Source organism: Porites lutea, chromosome 11 (assembly GCF_958299795.1).
Source record: "Porites lutea chromosome 11, jaPorLute2.1, whole genome shotgun sequence".
In the NCBI taxonomy this organism is placed as follows: Eukaryota; Metazoa; Cnidaria; class Anthozoa; order Scleractinia; family Poritidae; genus Porites; species Porites lutea.
This window is the reverse complement of record NC_133211.1, coordinates 5,993,186-6,011,064: the sequence shown is the minus strand read 5'-3', so window position 1 is coordinate 6,011,064 and position 17,879 is coordinate 5,993,186. Positions and strand designations below refer to the sequence as shown.

Below are 17,879 nucleotides of genomic sequence, written 5' to 3'. Positions count from 1 at the left end.
GCTCTAACACACTTTCCCCTATTTCAGAGATGCCAGCCCTCGGGAATCTAATATCTGACATTGTCTCTTGTCTCTTTTTTGCAGTACACCCCTTCCCCCTTACAGGTACAAAACAACAAAGTTCCCAAATCATAACATGGTATGGCTCAGGATATTATCAAATTGGCTTTATAGTCTTGGATTTTATAGGAGACACTAAAGGCCTCTGCCATTTTTTTCCCTAGCATGATGAAGTTAAGCCGCCTTACCTGATTAGCATTCTCTCTGAGAAACTGGACCAAAGTGTTTCTTAGTTCTTTGTGTGAGATTTGGATTCCTTTAACACTTTTCAGTTGCTCTGACAGTGCATAGAACAAACAGTTCCCAGATGCTTGGTTATCAGAAACTAAGAATCCTTTCTTCGCTGCAACCGTTCTCAGATTAGATGGTAGGTTGGTTTTGTTGCGAACCTGGTCTGCATCACATCGCAAATTTTGTAAGGATGGAAGGATGTTCTCAGCTGGAAAAAAAAGAAAGTTGTTCTTACATTTTCAGTAGTTTGATAGGTGTGCACTGAGGCAAATTTTATTGATTATTTTCATGGGACATATAGACTCTCTCAAAGTCATTCACTTCTCAGTTCCGGTAGCAGTCTCTCAATCACTTTGCCAGTGAAAGCATAAAAATACAGACACACAATTCTCAGTACAAAATATTGGCAGCATTAAACCGTATGAATCCTAGTAATTATTAACGCATGCCTACAAAATAAGTTGAGATAATTTGCCCTAAAGGGCCTTTCTAACATCTTACAGACTTCAAAAAGGGAAATAAAGCTTGTTGTAACACCCTTTGAGCTATCTGTAGAAAACGCTAAACACCCCAACTTTGAATGGAGGGGAAGGGGTGTGGATTGTTTTGCTGTGAAGTTCCCCTTTTTGAGTACAATGTTGCTACAATTTTGTCGCTGATTGACATCTATGATTATACAGCCGGGCTAAGAAAAGGTCCTGTTCATTAGTCCATGACAAGTAGATTTTTCTGCTGGACAAGCAACTTTTAAAGCTCACTTTTTTGCCTATATGGGCAAAGGTCCAAGAAAGACATCTTCTACCCAAATCATTAACTAAAGCCCCATTAACACCAATTAAACATGGTTTAAAATGGAAAACAGTGACAGGAAACTAGAACACAGGCTTTTACGTACAGAAAATTCAAATGAAATTCAACAGGTTACATAGTTACAGCAATCAATAAAGTAGAGTAAACAGCTTCTACTATACAGTGTACAAAGAAAAAAAACTTAAACTGTGTTTAATTAAACATGAAACATGTTTAAGCCTTGATGTGAATGGGTCTTAAGACATGCAAGTGGCCATGGCCCCAGGTAAGCAAAGGTGACAGTTGCTTGTGGCGTTGCTAAAACGAGGGTAAGGGTGAGGGTGGGGGTGAGTTTAAGGGTAAGGTGAAAGCTAGTGTATGGAGACATAACTGTACCAATGATCATGCAGCTTGATCATTCATCTGTTACTCTTACTGGTTTTGTTAAGCATAAGAAAGAAATTTTCTCACAGAGATTTCATTCTTTTTTGGACGAATCCTGTAGAAAAAAAAATGGTCCAAGAATTGAGGAAGACGGAAATCAATGACCGGAAATTTGTCTACTGATCCTTCTCCCCCAGTTTGACCTCAGTAAGCCTCTCGTATTTGCCCTCTTTGTCTGGTTATAGCCACCCTTCATTCATGCTAACACGGAACCAAGCGAAACTTGCTGTATTTAATTCTGCAGCATACTTTAATATTAATTCAAGCTCCCGCGAAATCTGCGTTTACCAAGGAATGTCCTGCATGACTACTATAACATATTTTTATCTATAATGAACCACCAAACTTCACCACCATGATTATTTGAGCATAAAGGAGACAAATTTTTTTTGATATAATTTTGGATTGAAATCTAAATTGGAGGTCGAAAATATTGCATGTTCCAAATAAAGTTGCAAAGCATTAGGAATAATATTTAAATGCAGCTTCTTTCTTCCTAAAACTTCTCTACGTATATCCCGCTATTCCCTTACTTATCCCCATTTTCATAAAGCTTGCGTGCGATACACAAGATTGTTCCATGAGTGCTAAGACAAAGAATGTGCTGCAGAAAAGCAATTGCATTTGACATCAAATTCGTTCAAGATGGGGAAAGCAAGGCGATCAGCAAGGGTAAGACCGCAAAGAATTTGCCATTAACATCAAACATTTGCTTCCTTTCATTTTCAGCACTGCTCAGTTGGTGTCAATTATCCATATAGGTTGTAAGAAAAAAAGAAATGATCAGTATGTAAAAATGTCCCGGCTTTTAGATATTGTGCAATTCCCACAACTCAAACTTCTCGCAATAAAAATTTTGCCATTCGATTAGTCATATTTTCCTTTTTTTTTTCTTATAATCCCTCACCCTAACCCTCACCCCTAATGAGGTTCTCAGGTAATGATTTCCCTACCTGGTACCCTCAGAAATTTGACTTTGTGAGAAAAATATTTTTTATTATTTTGCTGACTTGGAACTTTGCAGACTGCTAGATTATTGGATGTATTTTCATGCTGTGTGTGTGGTTTAGCTAAGTTTTCTGCAAAATATTGATTTTTTTCGCGTTGAAAAAAAAAGGTAGGGGAATCACCGAAAATACTCTAATGGGAGAAAAAAAAATGCTTTTTTGGATTTCTTTCTGGATTCTGGATGTTGTACCCTCTCATTGTTCTGAAGCCCTTGGCTCACCTTTGCAAAAAAACCCACAGATTTTTGAGTTTTCAAATTTTTCTAGTGGAGGTGCATGTCGAGTACAGGACACGAAGCTCAAAAAAGAGCTTTCAGTTTATTTTTAGTGACCTAACAACTTTAAAAATTTGTAGAAATTCTAATTTCAAAGGGTGGAAGCTGAAAAAATTCTGAAAAATCACTTGATAGTTGGACCACGACTCGGCCAAGTTTTTCTAATTTTGGTGAAGGCTGTGAGGTTTTATTCTCTAAAAAGTTTAAAAGTGACTTTGCTCAGCTGCGTAGGAAAATCACCGCCACAAACACACACAATTTTCTGACTATTTTTGCAGTGTTTTTGAGCTGGGATTTTGACATAACATGTCATGCATGCCAGATAACTTAAATTTCACGTTTCATATCCTACCCGTGCATTGTTTTTCAATTAATTGGTCTTAAGTAACCAAAATGTAGGGAAATCACTGATACCCTGGCCAAATACTTGAAACCTGGCCATTTTTTCAGTTTTTGTTTAAAACTTCTGATAATTGCACAAAACATTGCTTAAAAGTGTCCACACATTTTGTTCAAACGGCAAAGTGGTTGCTCAATTGATTTTTGAGATATTGCTGCTAAAAGTTTTGACTTACGATCTATGCATACCGTCATCAAAATTGGTGAACCTTGATCTTTAGGTAAAATATATACTTAACAAGGCCTTATGGTTTAATGAGCGTTGGATATGTTATTTATCATTTACTACACTAAACAAATCTCAAATTTGAGGCTTTTAGCTTGTTTTTCGTTCCAGATATGGCATTTTAAACAAGGTAAGGTATTCGTGCATCTTACATGCCGTAAATTTCCAAGGAAGGTTTGGTAGGAAGCCAAGGTAGGGGAATCACAAAGATTTTCAATTCTAAAATTTTCAGTTTTAACATATATTTAGGGGCTAAAGAGACAAACGTAGGATACCGGACGTTGCTAATTGGTGAAATATCAAGAATGAATTCTTGCCCTTGCATTGTTTCTGATTTATTCCCCTTTCATTGTCAAAAAGGTAGGGAAATCACCGAAAAATGGGTACTGATCTTAGGAACGTTGCCATTGCCTGAAAATTCAAGGCAAAACGTTGACATTCTGATATAATGTTAAGCATAGATAGACACACGTCATACTAAAATTACAAGTTTATTGGTTAAAATAAAAAAAATATTGTGCAAGATACACAAGACACAAATTGCAGTCTTCAAGGGACACTTCAAGAACATCTACATGACTCTACATGACTACATGTCAGCAAACCTCAAATCCAACCTACAGGCTTACCTGCAAAACGTAAGACACATCCTGGCCAAGTAAACTGAAACCGCAGCTTTCACAACAAAATCCGGGAGTGCATTTCCAGCAGGAACCATTGGAAAGCGCGTCACAGCATTCTGGCAAAAAGCACTAGGCAAATAGCAGCAGGTGACAAGCACAAAGCTCAGAAAAATGCATGCATCGCAGCTGTATAGCCAGGACGATGCATCCAAGAGAAGTGCACACACCCTGTATGTGCCATACCTCAAGAACAGCTGAACAACACTACATGCTAAATTGTCTGGCTGATGCAGCCGTTGAGGGCCACCAAGTGCTAACGAAGAACATTGGGTTGACTGAAACAACTACGACCCTAGTCACCACATCCAAGTCTGCCAATACAGAAGATGAGAAGACAGGAGAGTCAGACGACCCAGAAACATCAATAGGTGGATTCACCAAGCAGCAGCAAGACGATATTAATTTGCACATAAAATTCACACAAATGGGCCATTGAGCCTCCATGAGACTCGCAACTTCATGAGCGAAAGTCTTAACCTCATGAGTCTTGTCAAAGACCCTGAAATGGTGGCCAAGGTCTACAAGAGTGTAAAATATCTCCAAAGAAAATACGCCGAGGAAGGTATCAAAGCAGTGCAAGAACAAGACAGCCAAGAAAAAACAGTGGAGTGGCTGGAAAAGTCGAGTGGAACATCAACTACAAAAGGAAGGTTTGTGTGGAGTCCCAAAGACATGGAGGTCATCAAGAAAGAGTTCTCAGATTGGAACAAATTTCCGAAAAAGGCCTTTATCCTTAATGCCTTCCGTTCGCGAGCCAACCTGAAAAGCATCTTAGAACGTCTTGGCGAACGCAGATGCTATGAGAAAGTTAAAACCATTTTCAGATTTAAAGGGAAAAAATAGATCATGACACTTTACGAAAAATCCTGATGTATCAACGTGAACTGTGTCGGCATGTATCTCAGCGGCAAGTGTAGGACCAATGTTTATTAAAAGGCTGTTGTTAAAAGTTATCATCTGTGTAAGTGAATAGTTTCCAGCTTTAAAGCTTTTTTCACCCCTCCCCCCCCCCAGAAACTAATAGAATCAAATCATAGACAATGCGTAAATGCGTGCCTGAACAAAGAATTAGAGACTACAGTTAAAAGAAATACAAGATACGGGCATTTAAGGTAGAGCATAAATCTAACCCTAACCAGCCATCTTGGATTTTTTCCAAAGGGGTTAGCCTATGATTTTTGGTCAAAATTTCAAAATTCTTTAAAGTTTGTCTGTTGTCAAATTAAACCTGGAAATGATGTTTGGTGATGTTCTAGAGAGGTGAGAAGGTCATCTTGACCTTATTTCGAGATGTCAAGATTGTCAGCCGCCATCTTGGATTTTTTCCAAAGGGGTTAGCCTATGACTTTTGGTCAAAATTTCAAATTTCTTTAAAGTTTGTCTATTGTCAAATTGGACCTGGAAATGATGTTTGGTGATGTTCTAGAGAGGTGAGAAGGTTATCTTGACCATATTTGGAGATGTCCAATTAATTTTGGCACCCGCCAGCTTTGACTTTTTGGTTCTTTTTTGACGCCTTTCGAACAAAAAAATATGCATCTGTTCAAAAATTCTACTCTTCATTTTTTTTTTACCCAAATAAAAAACTAATAAAATCAAATCATAGACAATACATAAATGCGTGCTTGAAAAAAAAATTAGAGACTAACAGTTAAAAGAAATACAAGATACAGCCATTTAAAGTAAGGTATAAATCCAAGTCAAAAGCTAATTTTAAAAAAATTTTAAATGCTTAAAAATTTTTTTTTAGATCTGCTCACTGCCCTCCCTGTAATTGTAGGGTGGAAAGCAACAATCTGACACCCATTAGAATAATTTTCCTGGCAAAAGAAAAAACCTCCAAGACATTAAACAACAAAGGTAGGGAAATCACCGAAACTGAATTGACCCAAAGTAGGGAAATCACCAAAGAGTAGGGAAATCACCAAAACATGTAGGGAAATCACCAAAAAATGTAGGGAAGTCACTGAAAAATGTAGGGAAATCACCGAAGATCCTCACCCTTACCCTCACCCTCACCCTTAATGTTACCCTTACCCTTGTTTTAGCAACGCCGGAGTTGCTTGCCCAAAGGACAAGCTTGAATTCAAGTTTTTTTTTCAGCCTAGTAAAATAAAGTAAAATGACCATGGCAACCAAACTTCAAAATCAAAATATTCTTCACTTGATCAGGCTTAACGTGAGAGGCCCTATTCCCCCATAGAACCCTTGTTACCAGAAACATCATTCAGCCAATGCAAGATACGCATTACAAATAACACTACCTTCAATGTCTTCAGTAAATATGCCCTCCATCTGCTCAGAAACTTTTCTGTGTTTGGCTTCTGTTTAAATAAAGGAGTAGATAACAATTAATTGGCTGTTTGGTTAATTAGCAAATGTATGAAATAATCACACCAATCCATGAGCTGGGGATAAAGCATACAACAGATAAGCTGGGACCCAACTAATATATAAGCTTCTTTTAAGAATAGAAAATTGCTTGCCAGTCAGTGATATGTAATCACACTATTTCTTATCTGGGAAATAAAGTTTTTTATTGCATGTTGATTTTAGTTCTACATACAAAATAGGACAAAATATCTAAGCTGACAATTCTTAATGGTTCTGCATGTTTTTTTTGTTTGATGGTAATAATTAATTCACTTCTTTTTTTAAGATTTCACGTCCTGTTATTTCCTTTGTAATAGGGAGCTGAAGAAAAGGTGTTCGTGAAAAACAGATGGCAACCAACCATCCTCCTCATTTAATATACCTTAATTGACAATACCAAATTTGTATTGTTAGGTGTATTTTCAATATATTCATTTTTTATAGAGACCATTGCCTGAAAATTAGGGTGAAACCACTACCAAAGATAAATTTGCAAAAAGTCTACTTCTGGTTACCATCTGTAGCTCAAAAACACCTCTGCTTAAGCTCCCTAATGTGAAAAGTATTGTTAAAGAAAAAGAAAAATTAATAATGAAAATAATAATAAGAAGAAGAAGAAGAAGAAGAAGAAGAAGAATTTTCAGTACTTGATATTGTACAGCTTAATGTGCACAATTTATACATGACAAAATGAGCATGTCAATCAAATTGAAGTTCTCACCGTGAACCCAGCTGCTCATCTTCTTGATAAGATCTTTAATCTGTCTTGCCCAGTTGTATTTTTTGTCATAAAAATCACGCAAGTTTTCTGCTTCTTCAAGTCGACTTTTCCTGTCCTTGGCCCAGATTTTCCTGACAGCTGAGGTCCAATCGGCGGGTTCATTTGAGTTAACAACATATGTTGAACCAAAAGGTACATTACACAAAGCTTCTCCAAAACCAGAGTTACCACTGACAAGCACAGGTAGACCAGCTGATAGGGCCTCAAGTCCTGTCAATCCAAAGCCTTCTGTTCTTGAAGGCATGATTACAAGATCCACTTCTTGGAGCAAGTCCTTCAAACTCTCTCGCTTTTTAACAAATCCTCTTACTCTCAAGTACCTTTCAGGAACACCACATTCAGTCAACCGTTTTGCTATTTCTTCGTGTTTTCCATCTGGGGCTCCAACAAACACAAGACGAGTATCTTCTAATGCAGCAATCGCTTTCCCGGCTATGTCAAACCCTTTTAATTCAAAATCTTCTACATCTCCACGACCAAATATCAAGACACTGCGTTGTCGCCTTTCACTAGGAACCTGCTTTACAGCTGTGAACTCTTCAAACACTCCAGGAGTGAAGTCAAGAACAGTGTCTTCTTTCCTACAGCTACGTAGATATGAGCGGAAGGCCTCACTCAACTTAGGCCCAACTCCTACAACATGATCCGCCATTTTACACAGTTCTACTTCAGTCTTGTGCTTTTCTTCGCCCTTTGAAATTGGGTTGGAATAGTTTTTAAACATCCCAAGTTCTTCAGGGTCTGTGTGCACCACTTGAATCCATTTGCACTTTTTGGATTTTTTTATGATTTGTGCTTGTTTACCAAGTTTAACTCCATGACCCACAATAATATCAATTTGCAGATGATCCGGAGGGAAGCAAAGCCACTCCAGTTGTTCAAAGCCAAGTAGTGGTTCTGCCTCCACGATCTTCACATTGTTTTGTAAGGCAACCTTCCTGTCCTCTTGACTGCATTGTGGTAAAAAGAAAGTGATTTCCACTTCAGGGCATTTGGCTAACTGAAGAGCTAATTCTCTGTTTATGGTAGAAAGCCCTCCTTTGCTTGATCCCCATTCAGAAGCCAAAATAGTAACTTTCACTTTGTGAAAGCCACACACTTGGTCATCACACATGCCTGTTTAAACTCTTTGTACCGAAGATGCCATTACCAAATATCAAAGTTGCCAAATTTCTACAAAATGATAGTCAAAAACAGAGAACAATATATTATGATAACATTTCCAAAACTTCCACACTAGTCAACTTCCAAAATTCCAGCTAGGGTTCTTTTCAGAACACCAAATGAATGCCGAATCAGGGGCACCCAACAAATGTTTTCTGTAAAATTTCTATTGGGGGAAGCAAAAATTGCCTAGACTTTTCTACAGCTTGAGGAAGGCTAAAAATTTCTACATGACCGTTCCATTTATATACAATTTTCAAAGCTTATTTGATAAATTCCCTAAGATTTTCTGAAGTATAATTTTTCACATTTCACTCTCCAGGTTAAGCTATTGTTCGTAGAAAAAGGAAAACTAAAATTTTTGTTTTCAAAAAATTATGTGATGGAGAGAGGAATCAGAAAAATTCTTACTTTCGTAAAACTTTACATTGCATCTAAAATTTTCCGGAAAATAATACTGAAGCCCTTGTAAATTTTCAAAAATGCTCAAGTTGCCTTAGGATGACCGTACAGATACAAATTTTGTAGCGTCACTTAAAATGCATTTCTAGAGATCTTAAAGTACTCTGGATAGCCGAAAAAGTGTTTTCAATTTATTTAGGAGGAAACTGTCATTAGGTGCCCCTGCTGAATGGCGAAAGACTCTGAAATTTAGTGATTAGGGTTAGGAAACTGAGTGAATCAGGATCTTTTAAGGTCATTATACTGGCCAACTGACCTGAAAATTGATTCACTCAGTTCCTAACCCTAAACACTAAACTTCAGAGTCATTCGGCCACCATTCGGCCCTGGCACCAAAATTCCTAACTTCCATATTACCACACTTCCATAATGCCAAACTTCCACACTTTCACACTTCTTCCACAGTTTTGTGCCCACAATCTGGCACTTTAGAACATAAATTATGCTAATAGATGTATATTACGAGTCACTGGCCTTGGTCACTTGCATTAAACATTCCTTTTGGATGACGTTTATCACAGGCCACTGCGAGAGTTCCATGTATGCGCGTGTGCTGCAAATGAATCCAGCCTCTGACTAAAGGATAACTACATAGAGACTAGCGGCAATTTAGATGCAATTTCCCCCCACTTTTGTGGAGTAATAAATAACTTTCTTCAGGAATAAAAACACTATTGTGTGCCATACCGTCTGACAATAAGTTAATTGTGGCAAAATAAACGATTTGTAAATTCTAAGCTTTGCTAATGTTGGTATTAAATTTTGCAGTCTCATCAGTACCCCGGTTTTCCTAGATACTCTTTTAGACAGCTCATCCAAGTGGCTAGTAAACTTCAGATGCTCATCAAAAGTGACACCCAATAGCTTCATTTCTGCATATTTGTCAAGGACTTTGATTTTCATTCCTTCGTTTATGTACTTCATTTGTCAGGATTACAAACTTACCAAGAGCTTTCGTTCGTTCATATCGTGAACTTGAGATTACAAAGGCAACACCAAAGCATAAAAGACGTAAATTTCTTCGTGTAGAACTATTAATAAGGAACAATACTACTTCTGTACTCGACACACCTCAGAAGACCGAAACTAAAAGCGGAAGACGTTCTTCACAGCTCAGTGACCGACATATTTGGAAAATTATTACCCATACTCAACTGCGGGCGGTATCACGCGATCTCTGTTTGGTCACGCACGTCGGTACCCCAACATTCATTGCGGGCAAACGAAGCGAGACTATAATAAGGCTAAAAGACGGCAAAACACGAATCCTATTTATTTTAGTTTATATATTTATTTTTTCGAGAAAACAGTAAAAAGTGCTGCTGCTAGGTTGGAATAGCACTTTCACGAATTCGCATTCTTTTTCTTTCTACAGTCTCACCTCCATGTGCGACCACCTGCCACTGCCACGGTAGTAGTATAAACAAATAATAGAATGATTTGTACGTGATATTCGGCGTAAATACCCTGCGTGATATTTCTAAATGGTCTCGTGAAGTTACATATAACAATTTCGAAATCGGTCGGTATAGAGGCCAATACACACGAGGGATTTTGCTCCTGGAACATGCTTCAGGGGCACGCTCCGGGAGCAAAGCTCCTCCGTGTGTATCAACGAGTTCATGGGTATACTTCATCCTCGTGAATAATAACCGAAATGAATCATCCAACATGATTTACGCCCTGCTCCTGACCCCTGAAGGGGGGTACTCCTGGTAATCTTTGGTGGGGGTGTCCGCCCAGTTCTCCAATTCCTGACCCTATTTCATACCAAAAAATGTCATTTTCCATACCCGTTTGCTGACCAGATCTCTAAAATCCAGACCCATTTTAGCCGGATGGCCTTATTTAGCCTGTTCCAGGCTCTCAGATAGTGTGGGAGACTCCCCAGTTTCCTACCGTTTTATTTCCGTGTTCGCGCTTTCTCAATTAGGCGGACCCAACTATCTCGTAGCCTGGAACATGAACAGGCCTGATTAGGCAGAAATTATGATCATTACCAGATTAAAGCGCAAACAAAAAAAATTCTTCAAATGCAGTTCGAATTCGCATATATTTTTATTTCGTTCTTATTCATTCGGAATTGAAACGATAAATACGTTCATACTAATGTACGCTCCCGTAGTTTCCTCGAAACCCATACCCGATTCCAGTGTTTTCAGACAAAAAGACCCAAAACCACTACACTTCGGTGCGGCACATACCTATATGGCTTATATAAGTGAGTACCCCCCTCCCCGGGTCCTAACCCCTTTCATGATTGTTAAAAATGGGTGTAGAAAATAGCGATTTTGACGTCAGGCTCACGTTTCAGAGAACCGGGCAGCTCGACTCCAGCAAGAATTTCTAGGAGTATTTTTAACTTAAACCCACGCGTCTTGCTATTTAGCGATCTTTTGATCTTATTTTTCCTTACCTAGAACAATTAGCACCGTTTTTACCAACGTAGTCCTCAGTCCGTATTTTGTACCCAGTCCGCAATCCGTGTTTTATACTGACTGATTTCGAAATATCACTCGTGGTATTTATGCCAAATATCAGTCACTACAAAACATGCCATTACCTATGCAAAGCTTTTAAAAAAAAATAGCTAAAACTTTAGACACTGGCAAGGTGTATTCTAGAATGTGGCATTGATGGATTTCCGTAAACCAATGCTGTCAGTGTGCTCTTTCCTCCGCAGAGGCCTCTTTGTATCGTGGGGTGACTGGGGAGGGAAAAAAGAGAGCGCGCGACCGACGTCTCCGCGCTGTTGCCATTTTTTTATTATGGATACCAAGCGGGAACTACTGCGGATGAGAGAGGTGAGTGCGACAATAGGGGCACAGAAATGATCTGAAATAAATGTAGAACGTTATTCATACAGGCAATAATCGCTCTAGTGGCGAGATTAATTATCACTCTAACTCTTAAATCTGATTCAGAACGACATTTGAATTTCCACGTGAATTTTCTTCGGCCACCGTCAGGTCTATTAGGGGTGACGGGGTTAAAATTTTAAGAGCGCATGCTCCAATAAGCTCCCTCCCCTTAGACCATAATATCAAACAAGCGCCCCCCTCCCCCTCTAATAAGGCCCCCCTCCCCATTCCCTTGCTTTCTTAAATAGTAGCAGCTCCTGATAGTAGGGATGGAAGGGGAATGTGAAGATCTGTATATCATTGAAGAGGATGATCTCGACGGATGATGACATAATCGAAGATCTATAAACATGGATGCATACCAATGTATAAGTGTTTTATAATGGGACTACGGTACACTCCCCTCGATTAAGTGCCCTCCTTCCAATTAGCGAACCCGTTTTAGCCGTAATTTTAAATAAGAACCTGGGCACTTATTCAAAGAAGTACGGTAGCTTTTAAGGAGAGTCACCAACTTGCAGAATCGCATTACAATCCGGACTGATTCTTATGTACCACTGTAGTTAATCATATCAATCTTTTGCAAGCAAAAATATGGAGTTGTGTATTTCGCGTGCCCTGCAAAAGATCAACACATTCTAGTTACATGCTGACTTTACCTATACCAAGAATCACAAGCTATGGCCGACGTAAGCCTATTCGTTACCAAGCTGCGAAAATTTTGAACTTGTTCTCAGACAGTACGAGAACAATAGAATCAATAAATGATTTTATGAGAGCCAGAAAAAAAAAAATGAACTTTTAGTATTTTAGTCTTAATTATGTATCGTAATAACTCATTAGATTTTAGAATTTTAAATATCAGTTATGATTCATTTATTTATTTATTGTTCTCTAAGATATGAACTCAATAGAGCTATTCTGATAATTTGAGTTGAAATAAAGTGTATGTATGTATGTAGGTAGGTATGTAGGTATGCTTCACTGCCTATCAAGAACGTTAAGGGGAGTTTAGAAGAACAGAGCGAGTTGACAAGAAGCAGGCTTAAATGGAGAGAGGACAAAAAGCGCGTGTTTCTCTCTCTAAATTAACCTCAATTCATGAGTAAACTCTCTCGGGTCCACGGTAATTGTTCAAAATACTGTAATTATTACAGTATTTTGAACAATTTTTTGCAACGTCTTAATGCGTCGTAGGGGCTCTCAGGTAAGGAAAATGGCACTTGATGACGTTACAGAGCAGCACAGACTGACACAAGGTTAACAGTAAACCCATCATCAGATCCTCCAAAAGATGGTACCAGCCTGGGTACCCTGTTGCACATTGGACACAGCTTATTGCGCACTGCAGAAGAGCGCATCCATATGATTAAATTGATTCTTTCTCCACTCTGAATTGGTAAGGCGCCATGCATGTGCTGTCCCCGATGAAGAAGGCCATAGGTTGGTTTGTGTTCACACTGGGTGCATTCTGTTTCTTTCAAGGGAACCTAAATTCATGAAAAAGGTCAAAAATTACATGTAAAAGTATTTCAGTTAGTGAGGTACTGAAGAAGCTCTGAATGTTAAACCTCAGCAAACTGGAAACAGTGTGAACATTAGGAACAAATATTACCTTATTATACTATTATTATTTCTGTCCATTTATTGTATATATATATTTATTTTCTTGTACATATTGTAAAGTGCTTTAGAATATTTTAATAATTAAAGCGCTATATTAAATGTAATAAATTATTATTAATTATTAAAGTAACGATGCACGTTGACAATTCGAAGAAAATTTACGTTAAAAAAAGTTAACGCGAATTTTCCAAAAGGGAGGTTTACATACATCAAATTATTTAGAAATTTTCAAAACAATGTGCGCCTAACTTTATTTTACGCTGCAATACAAACTTCTTAACATACAGATCTAAAGGAAAAAACAGCATTTCCAGTCATCCGCAGGGAAACTGATCAATAGGAAGACCAGTCGAAAGACATTTTGAACTCAATTCTCGAAGAAGAACTGTCAGATAGTGAATCTGAGGCGTTGATAGAGGAACTATGAGCAGGTGAGGTTTTGTTATTGAAATAAAGGAGCTTTAAAACAATGATGTAAAATAGTGTGATTTAAGTTAACATCGACGTAAATCAAGATGCATTAAATTAACATTATTTTTAAAATACATTTACCTGCCTCATATCCCCGAAAAAAAGTTCCCCACCAATAAAATCCTTTCCAAGTGACACGTTTAAAGTTACTTCAGCATTATCATAATGATAACTAAGGTCGAGATCTTCTCCTATCTTGTAATGTACAGTGAATGCCTTGTGTGAATCCAAGGAATCCCCTCCACATTCAGGAAACAATAATCTGGTAATAGGCATCAGGTAATTGGTTCTTAGAGGTGAAAAGAATCCGTCATCAAAGCCAAGTTCATTGAGTAAGATCTAAGATTGAACATGATAGAATCTAAGCTTCTTTTGCTTTTTCCCCTCTCTTTCACTTTTGTGCATGTTTATCCCATTATTGCTCATCATTTCTATGTTGTGATATCAGTATTCATTTCATAATTAGTAGTCCCTTTTATAAGCCATATTGACCTACATGGGCTTCCTTACTTCATCAATTTGAATTTTGTATGGCAATTTTAATATGTGGTAAAAGAGTTAATGAATAAATAACAGCATTCTGAGAATTCCCTGATCCGCCATCCTCACTTACAACATACACAACATCTTCAATAAAGAAAGTAATGATAATGATCAGGTTAATGTAGGGGCAGCCAAGAAAGTTGCTATGCTGAAGTTTGAAGTTTCTTGTGTTCAAAGGCCAATTAGCGTTAAACCCAGGGTTAAATTTAAACTAGGTTTCTTTTTATTTTGTTCAAATGCATTTTCTCGGATAATTTTCCCTGTTGTTTTCAAGAGCATCCAAATGATCAACTTGTTGACAAAAAGAATTAAACTGAATTTAATTTTTTAGCTTTTACATCTGAATTCAAATTTCGCACTAACCCAGGGTTATCTTAACTCAGCTTTGAACAGCGCAGATTAGGGGATAAAGGGTGCACTCCTTTGAGATGAAACAGATCAGGATCAGTGATCCGAAATCACTTGGATCATGGTAGATCAAATGAACTGATGAATCCTTGTCTGGAGTGGATTCATCGGACCATCCCATAGGAACACACCCAAAGATTCTTTAACTGGAGACAGCGTGCAAGGAAAGTCATGTCCGATAACCCAGAGCTAGTGGATTCTGCTATTCTGCTATCAAACAAACATTGCCTTCTACGAGGCTCACTCTTGCTAAACCTCAGAACTACCATAGTAATGATAGATATGGTAAAAACGGACCGACATACCCCACAGTTATTCATTGTGTTTGGTCTTCCCTTTGGTAGTTCTGTATTTTCAAAGTGGTTTATTTCCTCAATAAACTCCTGACAAAATTCTGGAGTAAATACTTGAAAGGCATAGACATTCTTGGCTGTAGAAAATTTGCAAAACATGACTTTAGTTCTCAATGAAAAGGAAGGACACACTCAAGAAGAAACTGACCTCCTTTTTAATCATGCAATTGTGCCTAAAATAATGTATAGATTTTCAGTTTATGAGCCTCGCGTTTCAGACCTTACTGCTGTGCAAAGTTTTAAACAAGATATCACAAGATCAGGCACTATATATCTGTTAGTTATAACATCCATGAGTTATTGGAAAAAAAGTGGATGCCGTCTCTTTTTGAAACTAAAATATTGTGACCATCCATCTGATCCATTAAATTATAATCTATCCCCAGGTATAAGGACATATCAGAGTGACTTAGAAATGGATCCATTGTAAGACCTAGTGTAAAATAATACTGAACTTTTCAAAAATATATTTTTTAACAGATTAGTGTTAAGTAGGACCTAGCTGTATAGATATTAAATTTTTGAATTTTTTTTTAATTTACCTGTATAAACATATTAGATAGCTTTTTTAATAGATTAATTTTAAGTATAACCTTTTTGTGAAAATATTTGATTTTACAATTGTATTTTTTTCTTTACTTGGAATTGATACAACTGTACTTTGCACTTGTTTCTTAACATTTCTATGTAACATCTGATATATATTTTTATAATCTGATGAATAAGGACTTATTATCATTATTATTATAATTATTATTATCATCGACATCACTGGTCTTCTAGATTGAAAAAAGACTCATGCCATACTTGCCATCACACTGCTTTACTATGGAAAGTAACCCAGCAGCTGTAGCCTCCAGGTTATCCTTTGCATAATGAACCAGGGCTAAAAAACTTTCTGCGAGGAATGACTCCTGAAATGAAAGAAAATAATATTTTATTGCTCTTAAACTGTAAAAGGTTATGAAACCAATAAAACCTTTGACTTGTTGACAATTTAGCTTAAGGTTCATAAAAAATGACATATTCTCTATAAGAAGGCACTCAACAATGTAGTTGTGTTCCTGGAAGTCTCAGTGACAAGTTCCTACTTATATATGATCCATGTTACGCCATCCCCCCTCCCCCGGGACCCCTATCCTCCCATGGAAATATGGGACACCCCCAAAACATAATATCAATGTATGATGGAAAGAAAATAATTATCAATACATCAAATCCATAACTCATAGCCTTCTGTGGCTAAACAAAAGGCAAATATGCATACTGTGCGGTGAGGAAAAAAGCTGTCAAATGTGAGATAGAGACTACAAGTACTAACAGGATACAGGTAAAATCTGGATTGGAAATTACACAATCAACAACCAAGTTTTCTTACTTTTTTTCTAGTAGAGCAGTTATCATATGTTACAAATGTACTTATAGTAACCAATTAACCAACACTATCAGAGCTTGAAAAAAGTCCCATCCGGGACAAGCAGATTTTCTTGGGCTGAGCAAGTAACTTTTAAAGCTTACTTACTCATGGGCCAGTGGTGTAGTCAAGTCATCCTCTAATAAAATCTTTAGCTAAGATGGGCAAGAAGTGGTCTTGGGAAAGCGAAATGCGAGAGCTGCCTGGCTAAAGGCAAGCTGGAATTGAAGTTCGAGCCCAGACCATAAAGAAAATATTTACCTTCAAAGTATATACATGAGGATGTAGTGGTATATATTTATTAGCAATTAGCTTTCTCCGCTTCTGTGACTCTCTGCCCAGATTTCTTCTCCTCTCTATTTCATTTTTCACCTAAACAAAAGGAAGCACTTGTTTTATGTGTTGCACGAAATGCGCTGTTTGCCTTACTCAGCTCATAGATGCCTGCCATACAAGCTTATACTGTGAGATAACCTTGTTAAAAACTGTCTTGGAAAGTCAAGGCCATGGCTAAAAATCAATCTTCACGTGTTAGGAGCCTAAATTATGATAACGAGCAAGAACAAAAGATTTTGCTCATTAGCATAAGGTTTGTAACATGTGAAGTTTGCCTTTTGACCCTGACCCTCTGAGTGAAAGCATTCCTAAGAAACATTCAGTGATGATCATGTGACTGCTCTCATGGTCTCCCTTGTAGTTGAACAAAGATTTGAGGGTTTTAAAACACAACATTGATTTGGGTGAGGAGGGGGTGGGAATATGGAGGGGGAGGGGATAGATATGTCCACTATGCGAAAAAAAGTGTCTCAACACTTTTGTCCTTCATTGTGGACTATAAATGAACTTACAAGTTTATAAGAGCTGCTACGCTAGTCAAAGGGAAACTGTTGCTAAAAGTTATGTTTGAATCACCTCTGTCAGTAATTCTTTCCACTGTTCATCAGTTTTACAGCCTCCATCCCAAAGTGCCTGTGTCAAACACAAGTATTCAAATAACAATCAAAGAATTACACCCTTACACTTATATGTTACAGCGTTACTTTACCAGTTACAAGACAAAAAGTATCAATATTTACATACCCTGCGATAATCACACTGAAACTGTTCTTCGCTTTCGAACACAACATGGGCTTCATAGTTCTTTAAGAATATGTTATGAGTAAAAAAACACTGACAAACGAAAGCCTGTCCTTCCGCCATATTTGCAAGACAAAATTCGGCGCCAGTCTGGAGACTGGGCACTATGAGTTTAAAAACGTTTGAACTGCATGGTGGGACATATCCTGTAACCAAAGCAAACATGGCGTCC

General features: G+C 37.7%; 2 protein-coding genes across 2 annotated transcripts in view; both read right to left on the bottom strand.

Annotated features, from left to right (window-relative positions):
• The window catches only part of LOC140952111 (uncharacterized), a 55,913-nt gene extending 45,900 nt beyond the window's left edge, over nt 1-10,013 (bottom strand). The window contains exons 1-4 of the mRNA XM_073401537.1: nt 9,840-10,013; nt 7,209-8,441; nt 6,379-6,438; nt 249-499 (exon numbers count right to left, since the gene is read on the bottom strand). Coding sequence (XP_073257638.1) covers nt 249-499; nt 6,379-6,438; nt 7,209-8,382 — 1,485 coding nt within the window. The 5' untranslated portion in view covers nt 8,383-8,441; nt 9,840-10,013. The remainder of the gene's footprint in view (nt 1-248; nt 500-6,378; nt 6,439-7,208; nt 8,442-9,839) is intronic.
• Nucleotides 10,014-12,507: 2,494 nt separating this feature from the next.
• Nucleotides 12,508-17,770, bottom strand: LOC140951978 (2-oxoglutarate and iron-dependent oxygenase domain-containing protein 2-like). Its single transcript, XM_073401362.1, has 7 exons — nt 17,651-17,770; nt 17,483-17,539; nt 16,832-16,942; nt 15,968-16,070; nt 15,109-15,233; nt 13,934-14,191; nt 12,508-13,245 (listed from the first exon to the last, which is right to left on the bottom strand). Exons 1-7 carry the CDS (start codon nt 17,768-17,770, stop codon nt 12,988-12,990), a joined length of 1,032 nt encoding a protein of 343 aa, XP_073257463.1. The 3' UTR covers nt 12,508-12,987.
• Between the last annotated feature and the right edge of the window lie 109 nt (nt 17,771-17,879).